This window comes from Mirounga angustirostris, unplaced genomic scaffold (assembly GCF_029215605.1).
Source record: "Mirounga angustirostris isolate CCGP_5_RB_7025 unplaced genomic scaffold, mMirAng1.0.hap1 SCAF_2, whole genome shotgun sequence".
Lineage (NCBI taxonomy): Eukaryota > Metazoa > Chordata > Mammalia > Carnivora > Phocidae > Mirounga > Mirounga angustirostris.
The window spans coordinates 34,998,713-35,014,599 of record NW_026991710.1 but is presented as its reverse complement, the minus strand read 5'-3'; the positions used below and the strand labels follow the sequence as shown (position 1 = coordinate 35,014,599).

General features: G+C 44.9%; 1 protein-coding gene and 1 long non-coding RNA gene across 2 annotated transcripts in view; one reads left to right on the top strand and one right to left on the bottom strand.

Annotated features, from left to right (window-relative positions):
• LOC129045942 (uncharacterized) overlaps window positions 1–8,405 on the bottom strand; it is a 32,435-nt gene extending 24,030 nt beyond the window's left edge. Inside the window, exons 1-2 of the long non-coding RNA XR_008506447.2 lie at window positions 8,308–8,405; window positions 1,346–2,226 (exon numbers count right to left, since the gene is read on the bottom strand). This is a non-coding gene — a long non-coding RNA (uncharacterized LOC129045942). The remainder of the gene's footprint in view (window positions 1–1,345; window positions 2,227–8,307) is intronic.
• Window positions 8,406–8,555: 150 nt separating this feature from the next.
• BEND4 (BEN domain containing 4) overlaps window positions 8,556–15,887 on the top strand; it is a 28,717-nt gene continuing 21,385 nt past the window's right edge. Inside the window, exon 1 of the mRNA XM_045881229.3 lies at window positions 8,556–9,052. Coding sequence (XP_045737185.1) covers window positions 8,566–9,052 — 487 coding nt within the window. The 5' untranslated portion in view covers window positions 8,556–8,565. The remainder of the gene's footprint in view (window positions 9,053–15,887) is intronic.

The following is a 15,887-nucleotide window of genomic DNA, read 5'->3' as shown; positions in this document are numbered from 1 at the left end:
GATGGGAATGATCAAGGCCCTGTTCTTTTTCTTTTTTTTAAGATTTTATTTTATTTATTTATTTGACAGAGAGAACACAAGCAGGGGGAGCTGCAGGCAGAGGGAGAGGGAGAAGCAGACTGTCCGCTGAGCAGGGAGCCTGATGCAGGGCTCGATCCCAAGACCCTGGGATCATGACCTGAGCCAAAGCCAGACAACGACCAAGCCACCCAGGTGCCCCATCAAAGGCAAATGTTCTTAACATTACTTACACATTGGCCCTATGTTCTGTGGCCTCATGGGAACCCACTGTTTGTGCAAGTGTGCATATCTACTGTGTGCATTGGTCTTCTGTCTATATATATATATATAATCATTCAAGTTCTAATAGACTTGTTTAAAAAAAAAAAAATCAAACACTTGGGGCACCTCAGTGGTGCAGTCGGTTACACATCTGACTCTCAGTTTCAGCTCAGGTCTTGATCTCAGGGTGGTGAGACCAAGCCCTGTGTCAGGCTCCACACTCAGCGCGGAGTCTGTTTAAGACTCTCTCTCCCTCTGCTGCTGCCCACCCCCACTCTAAAGTAAATAAATAAATCTTTTTTTAAAAAAAAAGGTTAAAAAAAAAATCAAACACTTGACCCTTCTGACAAAAGTCAGTTTGGTTAACAGAGATAATCATATAACCCACCTATGTGGCATATGTATTAGTTTCCTAGGGCTGTAGTGAGAAAGGACCACAAACCGGACCTGGCACACATAGGCATACATAGAGAGCGCCATGTGCACATGAAGGCAGAGGCGGGGTGATGCTTCTACAAGCCAGGGAATACCAGAGATTACCAGCAAACCAGCCACCAGAAGCAAAGGGGGGGTTGTGGGACAGACTCTTCTTCCCAGCCCTCAGAAGGAACTCATCTGGCTGACACCATGCTCTTGGACTTCTTGCCTCCAGAACTGTGAGACAATAACTTCCTGTGGTTTAAGCCACCCAGGTGGTGGTACTTGGTTATGATAACCCTAGGAAACAAACATCGTCCCTTGCAGAAAAGAAAAGTCTATGATTCTGTAATCATTCACCTTTGATGCTGTCTGGGGGGCGGGGGGGGAGACCAGAAGCTTGAAAAACCTGAAAAGAGTAGGTTAAAGGGTCATTGCTGATCTTTAGGCAACACATGAAGTTTATTACCAGCTGCCTTTTGAAGACAAAAGAAGAGCAACAAAAACTCAAACTTTCCTTTCTCCTAGCCTAGAAAAGAAATCCCAAAAGCCCAGCTGCCTGGATATTATAGAAGTCAGTTAGAAAATTATCATAATTTTTATAGCAAAAACATATTTCTATTGTTTTTCAGAAATGGGTACTTACAGGAGCTTTGTTAGCAAACCATGGAATACTCCAAACAACCAGTACATCAGTCAAATCCACCTGCTTTCTTGGTTGCGGACATTTGGCATGGATTAACTTGTAGAAATCCCAGTAAATTGTCTAATGTGTGATGTCAGGAAACCTCAAATTGCCGATGTCTAAGACTGTATGTCACTGGCTCATTTCAGAACCTTCTTCATGGAAGCTGGTCCTCCTGTGGTACTCTGGAGTAAGAATATGAACACATCCTGTCTTGTTGCAGTACAATACTCATACAAAGAAATGAAGAGAGGGTAGAATGCATCTTGCTGGAGGATCCTGCCGACTCTTCTCAGAAACTGAACCCACCATCTGACTTGCTTGTTACCACATCTCCTCAACTTTCACTTAATGACTTTTTTCTTTCCACCATTTTCCCTCCTGTCTTTAATATCCAACTTTATTCTCATAAATATCTCAAGCTCATACTTCTGTCCAGGGTGCTTTCGGTTCTTTGAGGGAAATATTCTTTTAGAAATTGGCCCAAAGTGAAGAATGGAGAATAAAAGATCAAATTTACTAAGCTTTACAAGGTATATTTGCTACTTCGATTCAACAGAAGAACCTTGACTTGAGTTAAATCCTCCAGTGATTTGCTTTGTGACTTTGGGGAAATTTCATCAATTCCTTGTTCTTCAGTTCCCTTCACTTTAAGGGAAATAGGCCCAACAGCTCGTAACAGTGGAAGGGTCAATGAACAAATGAACTAACCCATTATCCTGACCCAATTAGACAATGATGGCCAATTCTGGTACTTTTGCTGGAGCCGATGGGAAAGTGGTGGTCTCTTTCCACACAGGTGACAACTGCTGATGGCCAGGTGAACACTACGAAGGAAGAGCCTGCCAGAGAACAAAAAAACACAAGGAAAATCAGAGGCGAGAAATGGAGAGAGGTAGATTCCTAATAACACCATAGGAGCATCCATGCCTGCTCTATCCCGGATATTCCTCTAGTCTTCAAGATCATGAGAGCCAAAAGCATCTTAATCCCTACTCCATTTGCATTGCGTTTCTGTCACTGGCTACTGAAAGAGTTCTAATAAATATATGGAATCCTACTAGGGAGAAAAATAGTAATTAAATCAAAGATGACTGTTCTTTTCTAGTCTTTAAAACACTGTGTCCACTCTAAAAAGGTCCTAGAAGCTGTCACAGGAAGGAAAGGGAGGGGATTAAACTTCCTCTGAATAGCTCAAGGGCCACCAGCTGGAAGAAGCAAATTTGGGCTCAAGGTAAAGAACACCTTTCCGCCGTTCGGAGCTGTATAAAACGGAATGGGCCCCTTCCTGAATAAGTTCTGCACATGTCTAAATTTCTTCCAAACTCAGGGCCACTGCACCAGCCCCACTCATCTCAGCTCCCATCTAAACTACTACCAGAGCCTCCTAAAGTCATCTGTGCACTAAGCAGATGTTCATCAAGCCTCTATTCTGTGCTAGTTCTGGATGCTGAGGACTTGGCAGGGAGCAGAACGGACAAAAATCCCCCCCCCACCCCCCCGCAAAGGAGTCCCTATTCAGGACACAGGAAACAAACAACATATAAATATGATATACGACATGACAGATGGTGCTAGGTACTCGTGAGAAAGGAGATGCGGAGCGTGGAGGGGGCCTGGGTGGCGATAGAAATAGAGTGATCAGTGAGGACCTCACTGAAAAAGAGATGCCAGAGCTAAGACTGGAGGAGATAAGGTAGGGAATGATGCAGACATGCGGAGAAAGAACACTTGAAGCAGAAGAAAGATGGAGAGTAAGAATCTGGAGGCAGGCTCTTAGGGCCTCTTCAAGACCAGTGAGGCTGGAGTAGAGTGAGGGAGGGGGAGAGTAGAAGGAATGAGGTCCAACAGGCAGGGGATGGTTATAGATCATGAGGGGCCTTAAGTAGGCAATTACATAGACTCTGGATTTTACCCTATGGAGGAGAAAGACAATAAAGGGCAGTGGAGAGACATGATTATATTTTAAAAGGGTCACTCAGTCACTGTTTGGAAAATAGATTGTCTTCCTGCTGCCAGTCTGATTCTCTATAGTCCATTGTCCACAATGCAGAATAAATCTTTTAAAACATCATATAGTGACCCAGCAATCCACTCCTGGACATTTACTCCCCCCAAAATAAAATTTACATCCACTCAAACACCTGTACATGACTTTTCAGAGCAGCCCTGTTTGTAATAGTCCCAAACTGAAAACAAGCAGAATGTCCTACCATCGGTGAATGGTTAAACAAACTGTGGGACATCCATAGTATGAAATACAGCCCAGCAATAAAAAGGAACAAACTACTGATATACACAACATGGAGAGAGCTCAAGGGCACTAAACTAAGTGGAAAATCTCAAAAAATCACATATTGCATGATCCCACTTCTGTAACTATAGTTACATAAAATGTACCCATTGGAAGAAATGAATGAAGGCTACCCAGGACCTTTCTGTACAATCTTTGCAATGTCCTGCAAATCTGCAATTACTAGAAAACAAAGCTTTTTCTTAAAAAAGCATTGTAGAAAAAGAAATTGTCTTTTGGTGGAAAATTATGCATTGTCTCCATATAGCACACCCTTCCAAGTTATCGGATTCTATTCCTTCATTGTCTTCGAATGACTTTTACAACTTTGAAAGTGTAGATAACTGACAGACATGCAAACTGTCCTGTCCGGTAAAGGCTCCCTTCCCCCCTCACCTGTACCTCCTCATGGAAAAAACCAGTTTGTGCATAGAAAAACCATTTGCACTTACAATTCAACATTCCTCGATTCCATTTCAATTTGTGCTTTTTTGACTTTTCCTTTGAATACTATGAGGGCGTCGAACATGTTAAATAAAGTCATTAACATCTGTTCATTTTTTGTGTGTACATATGAGAGTCATAATTTTACCTTTTCTGAAAATTATCTTTTAAGAGCGTCAATCAAGTCGCGTCACTCCCCAGCTTCACCACCTCCAAGCTTCCTATGGCATTTCAAATGAACGCCAGACATTTCCCAAGGTATACATAACAGCACACGCTGGGCCCAGCCTGCCCCAGGGCCTCATCTCCTCACTCTGCCCCTTGCCCGGACACTCCGACTTCTTGCCCTTGCTTCAGCTCCCTGAGAACATCCAACGTGTTCCCACCTGCTGGCTCCTGCACTTGTTGTCCCTCAGCCTTGAGTGATCTTCTCACGGATGGCTCGCTCTTTTTCACTAGTAAACTCCCAGCTCAACTGGTCCACCTCAGAGAGGTCGTCTCAAACCATTTATCAAAAGTAACATCCCCATCCTATTTTTTCCATCATAGTTATTTCTATCGGAAATATGATCAATAATAGTATTATGTATTAGATACGTTTTATATATTTTATTTACTGCATTAGTATAATATTAACTATATATATAAGTAATATATTTACTTATTATATTATGCAAATGTAATATATTGTTTGGTTAGTTTCCAGCTTATTTATTACCTGTCCACACCAATTCTATAATAGTAGGATCTTGGCATCTGCTTCCATTTTATCCTCCAATGCTTAGAAAGGTACCTAGCACATAGTAGGCACTCAATAAATATTTGGTGAATAAATCCTTGGGAGAGCGGTATCTGGCCAGCTCAGTTGGTAGAGCATGCCATCTTGGGGTCATGAGTTCAAGCCCCACATTGGGCATAAAGCTGAATTAAAAAAAAACTAACCAACCAACCAACAAATCCTTGGGTGAATAATGCTTCCGGAAGTAGTGAGGTCCCCAGGACAGGAAGTACTTAGGCATGGTTTGTACAACCACTTAGCAATGTCATAGAAAAGCTATAGGCATAGGATCAGTCACAAGAATAAAAGACCATGAAGGTCTCTTCTAGTACTACGAGTCTATAATTCTGTGCCCACTCCACCCTCTCTGCCATGCAGTGGGAAAAGCAAAGGAGTATTCCTCAGCTCTTTCCCACCAAATGATGGTACGCACACTCCTGTTCCTGCCGCAATATCATCGCAGCATTAAAATGTTGAAGCTAATCAGACATTTAATTTCAAAGTGGAAGGTCATTATCTTGTCACAAAATTTTATTCCAATTACTTTTTTTTCTATTATACGAAATGAATTAAAAGTAGCACAAAACATTGGGAGATCAAACAGTCAATCAGAAGCTCATTAAATATCATTGAAATTGGTGCAATAAAAAGCATTTCCCATGGCTGACTTATTATTTAAAAGCTATATTCTGGATGGCTCAAGGAATTGACATGCTGCCAATCAAAAATCACCCTGTCCATAAATAGCCACTTGGTTTTAAAAAGCTCACTACCTTTTTTTTTTTTTTGAGATAAGAGTAAATATCTAAGGAGATTTAAAGCATGGGTGTAATTACCATCCTAACAGCCCCCAGGAGACCCTAAAGAGAAGATATCAGCAAAGTCACCACCTGATAATTTAGACTATAACTTAGAGAAAGATGCTTACAAAGTGCTACCAGTGATTTTATAAACACTTCTATACATTACATTTATGTACAATACTCAGCTAAGTACAATCCCAGGCAGGGATTAGTGGTCAGTTACAAGTTTAAAATTGAGTCCAACTCCACACTTGGAATAAATGCCCATTTTATTTTCTCAAGAGTGATTACTAAGCACTTCATTTTTCTATGGGCCCAGACGTAGGTGACCGTTAGCATGAGGATCTGTAAGTTGATTGTTTCTAAATTTCTAATATTTTTTCTACTAGGAGCCCTCTCCCCACCTTTTCTTTTAAAGCTAAACCACTAGTTTTAACATTCAGTTTTATAGAAATGACTACTTTCTGATGTATAGGATGACAGGTCCTTTTAGTTGGTGAAATATAACAACAGAAGTACTGTTCCCAGTCTCTTAAGGTGTTTAAGTGGTGAGGATGATACAAACTAAAAATACATAACCAAAAAGAGAAAGCTCTCAGGTATAGGAAATTACTTCTTCAGTAGAAGGACTCAAGAATTTCTCCCCTCTAAGCCACCCCACACAAACACTGCCACCACCCCAATTTCTTTTCAAACGCCAGGACTTACTGGCAAATTATTTGGGAGTAAAGTGGGAGGGAAACATTCAATGCAAAATTCAGAACTGCTTTATAGAAAGAAAAGTGTGGGGAGGTTTGTTATCATTTATTTCCTCCACTATATCATTCAATTTCAGCTGTCTCACGTCTCAGAAGAAGCTCCCCCATTTCTCACTTATGTGCCTAAGAAACATCTCTCTGGCATCTCAATCCCTCTCCCTTTTACCAGCATTTCATTATTTCTTAACTGTCCCTCTCATGCTTGTCTCCCTTTTTCCTAGTGATCCACGTGTCCTCATTTAGCAGTTTTCAGAAGCCAGGGAGAAACGTTGCAAATAATGTTAAATATGATTAATATCTTGAATTCCTTGAAATATGACATGCATGAGTTACAATGAAACCTCTTTTATTTCCCCATGAAATGCTTTTGCATAATGAGAAAGAAAATGTCCTCTATGCCCTAATCAGCTCTGACAGTTCCTGGACTCCCAAATACTTTTATTTATGGCATTATTTATTTCATCTCTAATAAATGGAAGGGGGGTACCCTCAGCATGATCTGAGGAAGCTGCAGGAGAGAGAGAGACTATCCTGGGTGGAAGAACACAGAAGCTCAACCAGCAGAGAGAGGATTCCAAGGTAAGGGAGATATGGGAAATAAGAGGCGAAGGATCTGAACCCCCAGGGGAAAATGGGTCACTTTCCCAAGACTGAAAGGAAAACTCCGATAAGGAAAGTAACTTCAGAGTGGTGAGAGGAGACTCCTACATTAAGGAGGAGATGCACCCAGATTCCTAACCTGAGGAATGAAGACGGACAGGCTGGAAACCAATCCTGGGAGGGGGGAGTATGCTGGCATTGGCGCCAGCCTAGGAGAGGGATGATTTACTCCAAGGAGCCTCTGGGAGAAGCCAGGGCACTCCTGTTGATTTGAAGACATCTCTACTCCATGGGGATCCTCCTCCAAACCACAGAAGCTCTTCTCTCATTCAGACAATTACTGGAATTTTGTGTCCTCCAGTAACACTGTCCTGGTGGCCCCAGATGCAGTGAGAAGCTTGCTGGGCAATACAGGGTACGAGCAATCGGGCCACCTTGGTTCTCACATTTACCTATATATCAAATGACACTGTTGAAAGTATTTAATCAGCATCCCAAAGGGAGGTATCAGGTCAGATTTTTCCCTCAATTGCACAGAGTCTACGTGCTATGAGAAGTGAGGATATGAATTCAAATGATCTGGATGCATGTCTGCACTCAGCCACACACTCCGGAGTGTCTGGCTTTGGGCAATTACCTCGCGGAGCCTCTGTTTACTCATCTGTAGAATGGGGTAAATGATTCTGCTACATTCTCGGGGCCCCTACGGGAAATTAATAAAATAATGTTAAAGTCCGAGAGCCCGTATGCTCGTGGGATCTGCAAGAGCTCAAAGGTCACATGCTGGGTGTGGGCGGACCCCCAGACGCGCAAACAACGCGCAGCGACCCTAGGTCAAGACCTTCAAGGTGTTCTTTTCCAAAGGTTGGGGGAGCAATTCCCGAGGGGCAGAACTGGCTGCAATACCTTCCCAAGGCACACACGCTCCGCCCCAACTACTACCAGCCCCTCTGTGCAACCCCGAGAGTTTGGGGTCACGTAGGGGGCGCCAGGAGCTCATTTCCGAAGCTGAACCCCGCCCGCAACGGCAAAAGCTTCAAGTCCGCACCTGGGGCTCCAAAGTCTCGCGCTGGCCGGGACCTCGCCCTGTTTACCCGCGCGCTCTCGGGATCCGGCTTCTCCCTTCCCTCCCCCCGTCGGAGGCGCACACCCGGCGCGCGGACCCCACGGGCGGCGGCGGCGACGCCAGGCCCCGCCCCCGCCCCCATTATCATTAGCAGATATTACCCTAAACACTTGTTCTTTACCTCCTTTCTCCCTCCAGGCATTGGCGAGGCGGCCTGTCAATCAGCGCTCGGGCGGCAGCCCCCCGCGCGGGGGCTCAGCGATGCCAGCCTCAGCGACAGGCGGCAGTGGCGGCGGCGGCGGCGGCCCAGGCACAGGCACACACCCTCCCACACGCGCGCACTCGGGCAGAGCCGGCGGGCGGGAGGCGGAGGCACCCTCGGAGCCCGGCGCCCGGCGGGGAGGGGGCGTGCGACCGGGGACCAGCCCCGAGGCGCAGGATGGAGGAGGAGATGCAGCCGGCGGAGGAGGGGCCCAGCGTCCCCAAAATCTACAAGCAGCGCAGCCCCTACAGCGTCCTCAAGACGTTCCCCAGCAAGAGACCGGCGCTGGCCAAGCGCTACGACAGACCCACCCTGGTGGAGCTGCCGCACGTCCGGCCGCCGCCGCCGCCCCCGCCGCCCTTCGCGCCGCACGCCGCGGTCTCCATCAGCAGCAGCGAGCCGCCGCCGCCGCCGCAGTTCCAGACGCAGAGCTCCTACCCCCCCGGGCCCGGCCGGGCCGCCGCCGCCGCCTCCTCGTCGTCTCCATCCTGCACGCCCGCCGCGTCCCAGGGCCACCTGAGGACTCCGGCGCCGCCGCCGGCGTCCCCCGCCGCCTCTTCATCCTCGTCCTTCGCCGCCGTCGTCAGGTATGGCCCGGGCCCGGCGGCCGCAACGGGCAGCAGCAGCGCAGGCAGCGACGGCGCCAGCCTGGAGCTCAGTGCAGGTACCAACTCCTGGGCGCAACTTTCCTTCCCGCCCGGCCGCGGGGAGGGGTGGGGGCCCCGGGAACCAGAAGCTGGGCATGGCGGACGCCCTTTCGCGCGCCGGGCCTGGCGGGAGGGGCGCGGGGGGAGAGGGGCCGGCGCGGTCCGGGCCGAGAGAGAGTCGGGGCGTCGCAGCGCAACCCTGAGGCCTCCACGCACGGGCAGCAACTTCTAGAGGATTCCCCGCCGCCGCCGCGTGCGGAGCTTCCGACGGCGAGCGCGCCTCCTAACAGGTGGCTCCGCGCTCAGAATCGGCTCGGCGCCCAGGAAGCGGGGCGGCGGCGGTCGGCGGCCGGGGTCCTTCGGGCGGGGGGTCGGGGAGGCAGCCTCGGCGCCGAGGTCGCGCGCGGGACACCCCAGGGTGGCGGCCGCGGCCGCTCGGGGAGAGGCTGGCGCTGCTCTGACGGCGCTCGGGGACGCCCTCCCTTTACTCTGGGCTGCTGCACTTTTTCCTTCCACTTCTTCCTTTATCTCTCTCTCTTCTCCGCTTGTTTTTCCTTCTCTCTCCCCCTCCTTATCTTCCGGTCCTCTTTTTCACCACCTCTTCGAGGCGTTCTTACTCTGTCGCGGTCCACTCGGCTGGCTCTTGGGCTCGCTCTTCTTTTTCTGTGCGCTCGTGTTTCTCGTGCGCCCGCTGTCTCTGCTCTCTCTGGCCCTCTTTCCCCACCGACGCCAGAGTCCCGGCCCGTGGGTGTAGGAGAGCGGGGTCCTCTGCACCAGCCCGGCGGGTGGACCTGGCGCTCGGCCCTGCGGCGGACTTTGGGGAGAGGGCCGTCCCGCCCCCTCCCCCGGGCGCTCGGGGCCCGCCGCGCACGCCCCCCGCGCGGAGGGATGGGGCCGCACCGCGCCTCGAGAGCATCTGAGCCCCAGCCCTGAGGAAAGGCCTGGTGGGGAGCGCCCACCCCAGGGAACTAGGCTCCTCTCCCCTGGGAGCCTGCAGGAGGCCCCCTGGGAAAAGCCAGCTCTCGTTCGGGTTAGGCTGCGGGGAGGGGGCTGGTAGAAAGGCCACAGCCTGGGGCCTGCGCCCGAGGGCACTCTGCGCTCCCTCCGGGCGCAGAGCCGCGTTTATCTCGCTCCTGAGAACTAAAAGTTCCTGCTCAGGCCTTTCGTGGCATTTTAGAGCCCCCCCCCCCAATTCTGCGTATCCGTGGATCCAAGGCTTTTGTCCCAATGAAAATATGAGCATTGTCTCTAAATGAGTTATAGATGCCTGTGCTGTTACGTTGTTTGTCAATATTTTGACGCACGAAGGATTGGTTTTGAGAAAGAAAATCTAATTACAGGTAATAGTGAAGACTTGTTCTGTCACATCTCTCACTGATTTGGAGATGTTTGACGGCTTTGAGTGGGGTTCTTATGTAGGTGTTCTTATTGTTTGTGGGGTGGTTTGTTGGTTTTGGTTTTTTGGTGGGGTTTTTTTTTTTTTTTTTTCCAGTTGCTCTTGACCCGATATTCTGTTGTGTTTTATATCCATTGTTAGGCTACTCACCCACTTCCATTTTGTCCGTTATTTTTCTTCTGTGTTCTCCCCTTCTTAGTAAGGTTTGTGTTCTTTTCTCTCTGGATTTGGAGTCTTATTTTCTTCTGATTCATGCCCATGTTTATTCCCTCGTTCTGCTTTATATTTGTTTTATATGTTGTTTCTCCCCAGTTTGGGTCTTTTTCCCATTTTCTATGTTTTGCCTACCCCTTTGCATAACCTTAGTTCCACCATGTTCACTGGGGGTTCCCCCCCTTTTAATCTGCCTGTTCAGTCTTTAATCTCATCTTGCTTTCTCTTTTCAGTCTTTGTTGACTGTCTTTCAATCTTTTACCTCCTTTTATACACTATAAATCTGCCCCCTCCTTTCCATTTTCATCCATAGTTTTAACCTTGCTTTTTCCTGCTCTTTTTCCTGCATTGTTTCTTTTTTCTACACCAGCCACTTGCTGTCCTTTCCGTGCTCCCTCCTACTCTGACGGTGTCCTTGCTGTCTTTCCTCCACAAGGAGTTTGTGTGGTTTTCCTTTTCACCTTGTTGTAAATGTCCTCTTTCAGTGTTTCGTCCTAGTTAATTTCGTCTCTGTCCCGAGGTGGAAATCACAACATCACTGCATCTAAAAGAGTGAAGGGGGGCTTTGTTTGATGCCCCCTCAAACTCCCTATATTTTTTATTTCCTTTTATTCTCAAGGCTACTGTGGCTGCTGCTTTTCTTTATTTCTTCTTTAAGGTCATAGAGAGGTAAGCTTGATAGCAACAAGGGCAGGATGCCATGTGCTTGTTGGAAAGACAGGAATTGGATGGTAGGTTTCTTCCATGCAGTGAGGAAAATGGTCTGGCAGCAAAAAAGAAAAAAAAAAAAGGCCATAGCACTAGACATCATGAATTGTGGTCATAATATGAATCATTGATGGACAAAGCCGTCTCTTAACTGGCACAGAGATGTGAGTGGCCATCAGAAGGACAGTCACCTGAAGAGCTGATTGGCTCTTTGAGAAACTAGTGGTTCCACTTTGAACCAATGAGCATGTGTGCCCAGACAGACACCATTTCAGCATATTGGGGAGGGGGCTGGGGAGGGGTGGCAGTTGCTTGTTGCACCCGCACAAAAGTGTTATTGCAGCCGCTCCAGCTACCTAGTAAACGGAAAATAGTCAACACATCCATGTGATGAATCGAGTCAAGGATAGAAGAGCTATAACTGAGCATCCAGAGTAAATGCAGTGAAAAGATGAAAAGGTTGAAGTGAATCTTATTTGCCATTAAGAGCCATAAGCCATTGAGAGGAGAAATATGTGATTAAAAATAGATTTTTCAGCATTCCTATAAAATCTCATGAAGAGTATAATTTTCCTTAAAAGGGGTAATATACCATGGTTTTAAAAGCATATTTTTCCTCTCTGGGAGGCTTAGAGTTAAAACCCACGTAGATCTTGATATGCAGCCTAAATTTGGCATCAGGAAATGGGAAATTGCATCTTTAAGCAGAGTACAATCAAAAATGAATTACAATAAATCCTATATAATTGCATAGGTCATTCTCTTTAATGAGATTTTATTAACCTGACTGTCAAGCTTTTGAGTCAGGCAGATATTTTATCTTCTTCAACTGATAAAAGTGTCAGCTATAAACCACCATATAAATATTCATAAATCTACACATCTGTGGCAGCCTATCAGCATCATTCTTTTGGACATTAAAAGCATTCTAATTACTTTCTGTCTAGCAGAGCTGAAATGCTGCCTGTTATAGTATGTGCTTGGCAGGCATGATTGCTTTTGTTTGCCATCACAAATAGCAGCATCCTATTTTATATACCGATGGTCCAGAAAATATTCAGGGATTGACTGAGCAGGATGAATATTAGGAAGCACCATCTGGTTTTGATAGCACCGAGTATATTAACTCATCTGTTAATTTTTGACACATCATTGATTTATTTATTTAGAAAAATTGCATCCTGTTTTGCTGTGTTGATGTTTGCCATTATGAAAAAAAATTGGATGGCATTTTTTTTAAAAGACATAGTTCATTGATTTAAGACAAGGGTGATGCTCCCAAAGATGCTTTCATTTTCTAACTTCTATTTTCTATGTCATGAAGTCCTCTCTTAAGAAGTTATATTAATGTTTCAGGGAAATTATCTATTTTGGACAAGCTGAAAATCCTTTTGGTAGATATACATGATAGCAGATCACAAAAAATTATTTTCTGCTTCTGCGTTTTTAATATTAATATATTTCACCCTTCGCTGGGCTAAAATCAAAAGGTTACCACTAATCTCAACGATTGTGATCTCCCTCATAGTAACAGATACTCTTGGGTATATGCTGTGATGGGCAAATTCCATTCAAGGCTTTACTTACAAAGAAGGCCTTTAAAGTAAGGTGCCTGTGTTTGATTGCCGAGTTCCCATCCCTCTTCTTATTCACTTATCAGATTTAGGATGGATTAAACCACTTAAATTCAGAAGAATTTCTAGAAATGAATTTTTTAAGCCACTTAAATTCAGAAGATTTTCTAGAAATGAATTTTTTAATTAAAAAAATAATCACGGGTTCAGATTTTGGAATCAGACTAGGCACAGTTTGCAACAGGATATCATCCCAACAGATTGCACAGTAGAGCAAAATAAATTACAGGTGGTCACTTTACAGTGCTTCGTGATTGTGATTAATTAACATTTTGCAGTGTTTACTTTTAGAAAAGTTAGGAATAAAGTAGGTAGTTTTAAAGCCCCTTTGTAAACTGTTGACTTTGTACTTCCCTGCCATCACTTGAGTGAAGCATTCTGTAACTAGGGGGAAAAAAAAACAGTTAAAAAAATTCAAAATACAGGGGCGCCTGGGTGGCTCAGTTGGTTAAGCGACTGCCTTCGGCTCAGGTCATGATCCTGGAGTTTCTGGATCGAGTCCCACGTTGGGCTCCCTGCTCAGCGGGGAGTCTGCTTCTCCCTCTGACCCTCTCATCCTCTCTCTCTCTATCTCATTCTCTCTCTCAAATAAATAAATAAAATCTTTTAAAAAAAAATTCAAAATACATGTTCACACTTTGCTCAATTAAGAATCATGGGTCAGTGACCATTCATTTGTGTTCATATGAAAATAGAACTTTTCTCCATTTCTTAGCGATAATGGGCATTGCACAGTACTTGCATTTCTAATTATATTCTGTCTGGAAAGCTGAAGTATTGCTGGCTGCAATATGTAGTAAGTAGAAAGATGTGCTGTTTTCTGCCAAGTGTAATAGTAATATTTTTCTTCGTATTCTTCCATGTATTGATGTTAAAACACTATTTAAATGTTTTAAGGTACCAAAAAGAGGAGAAATTCAACTTTAAGGCTTATGGTTGCTATTTTTGCATCTCAGTTCTTAGAACAAATTCACAGAATGAAGCATTTTTAAAAACTGAAGGCAAGAACTGTTTTAGGGTTGTAGCTATTCTCTGATATTCTGAGAGCACTTTAATACATTATCTTCATAATGTAGTGTATTACATAATGATTTTTTCCAGCATATTACGAGTTTATCCTTCAATTAAGAAAACAAATCATGCTTGTCCCTAAGTCAGGTTTTTTTCCCTTAAAATCTATACTCTAATGTGATTTATCAATATGATGAAAGCTACTGAGTGTGCTTTAGGACATTGAACAAATATATTCGAGTAATTCCTTATAGACACTTCTATTTTAGCCTTTCTTTTCATATTTTGTTCCTTTCATCAAGGTTATGTTAAAGGTGTATAGGATGTAAATCAGTTGGGACTGTGCTGATTAAAATGCAAACAGTAAATACAACTTCAGGTCTAGAATGGGATTATAGGATTAAAATGAATGAAAACTGCTAGTGTGCTAGAATTGAAAATTCCCAATCAATATCATCCTTTGATTTTACTAATAAAAGAACAAAAACCTGGAAGTGAAAATGACAATGCAACATCATAAATCTTCCCACTTGTACGGTTAACTGTTTACTTTGTTTATTTGGTTTGGGTCAGCGTAAAGAAATAATACCAAATATCTGAGGTCTTTCCCCATTACTTTTTCGTTTAAACCGTGGGCCCAGTTCTTCACTTCCACCTGGCAGGGGATAGAGGCATCAATTCCAGTGTTTTGGTGTAAAAAGATACTTCCCATATCCACATCCCTTTTTCTCCCAATTAGCGAGTGGACTTTATCCTGGCTGCTGCTTCAGCAAAGTTCCCAGCCCATCAATCAATTCTAGCCTGAAACTGTACTTGACATCGGGTTCGTTCTTCAGGACTCAAAAAGCATTGTATAAAAAACAGGCCTGGGCCTAATACTTGTGGGATTTAGGACAAAAGTACAAATGCAGACCCTCATACCATATATCTAAATAATTAACAAATTGTTAAATAAAGTATGTTCCCATCAACCTACCCTGATAAATACACCTTCTTAATGACCAGATTTGATTTTGGAGTTTTCAGCCAGCCCATGGCCTTCTCTCCCCACCCCCAGCTTCATCTTCCACTAGGAGGAACCTCACATACACAGGAATGGATGCCCCAGTCCAAACTTCCAGGCTCTGGCACCATGGTCTGTCTTTGGGAGAATGGCTCAGGGAAGAGTCCAACACAGGCCCTCGAAGCAGTTTGAGTAAGGAACTCCTGGATCTTGGGTACCTCACCATGGGGAGAGGGTGGGATGGAGGAGGATGGTTAGGGCAGGGGCCCTCCTGCCTGTGTCTAAGGGTTATATTGTTCCTAAGAGTGGGAAAGCACTATGCCAGGAAGAAAATAGTCCTGTGGACTCGCAGCCTGCCCAGAGTGCTCTTGCCACCCCAGCCAAGGAAATGTGAAATGCTATAAACTAAGATCTATTTATTTACAAGAGGCCCTGCATATATTCAGTAAATATTTTGTTGTCCCCATAGAAGCCCTCAAGCATCTCACTATTTTTCATCTTGAAAGTTTATCACCCCCCCCCCAAAAAAATACAGCTGATCAACATGTTCAGAGACAGCAAGTAGCTAGATAAATTTCTATCATAAATAGTTACTGGCATCTAAAATCTACAGTATTTTGTTTGTGGCCATTATTCTGGGTATGGAGGAGAGGAAATGAGAGGCATCCACCACCTCTATGTAAGCCTTATAAAGTATCCCTCTGTATTTATAAATAGTCTGTTCTGGGTGGTAGTCAGGAAAGAAGAAAATGCACCTGGTGACATTTGCATTTAGGGTGAATGTTCAAGACCCTTTGACAACATGAAAACATGTTTTCACAATTTGAAGGGTTTTTGCTTGTTTTTCTAAACTGATTGCTTTCCACTTGGTTTTTATTTTTCATTGA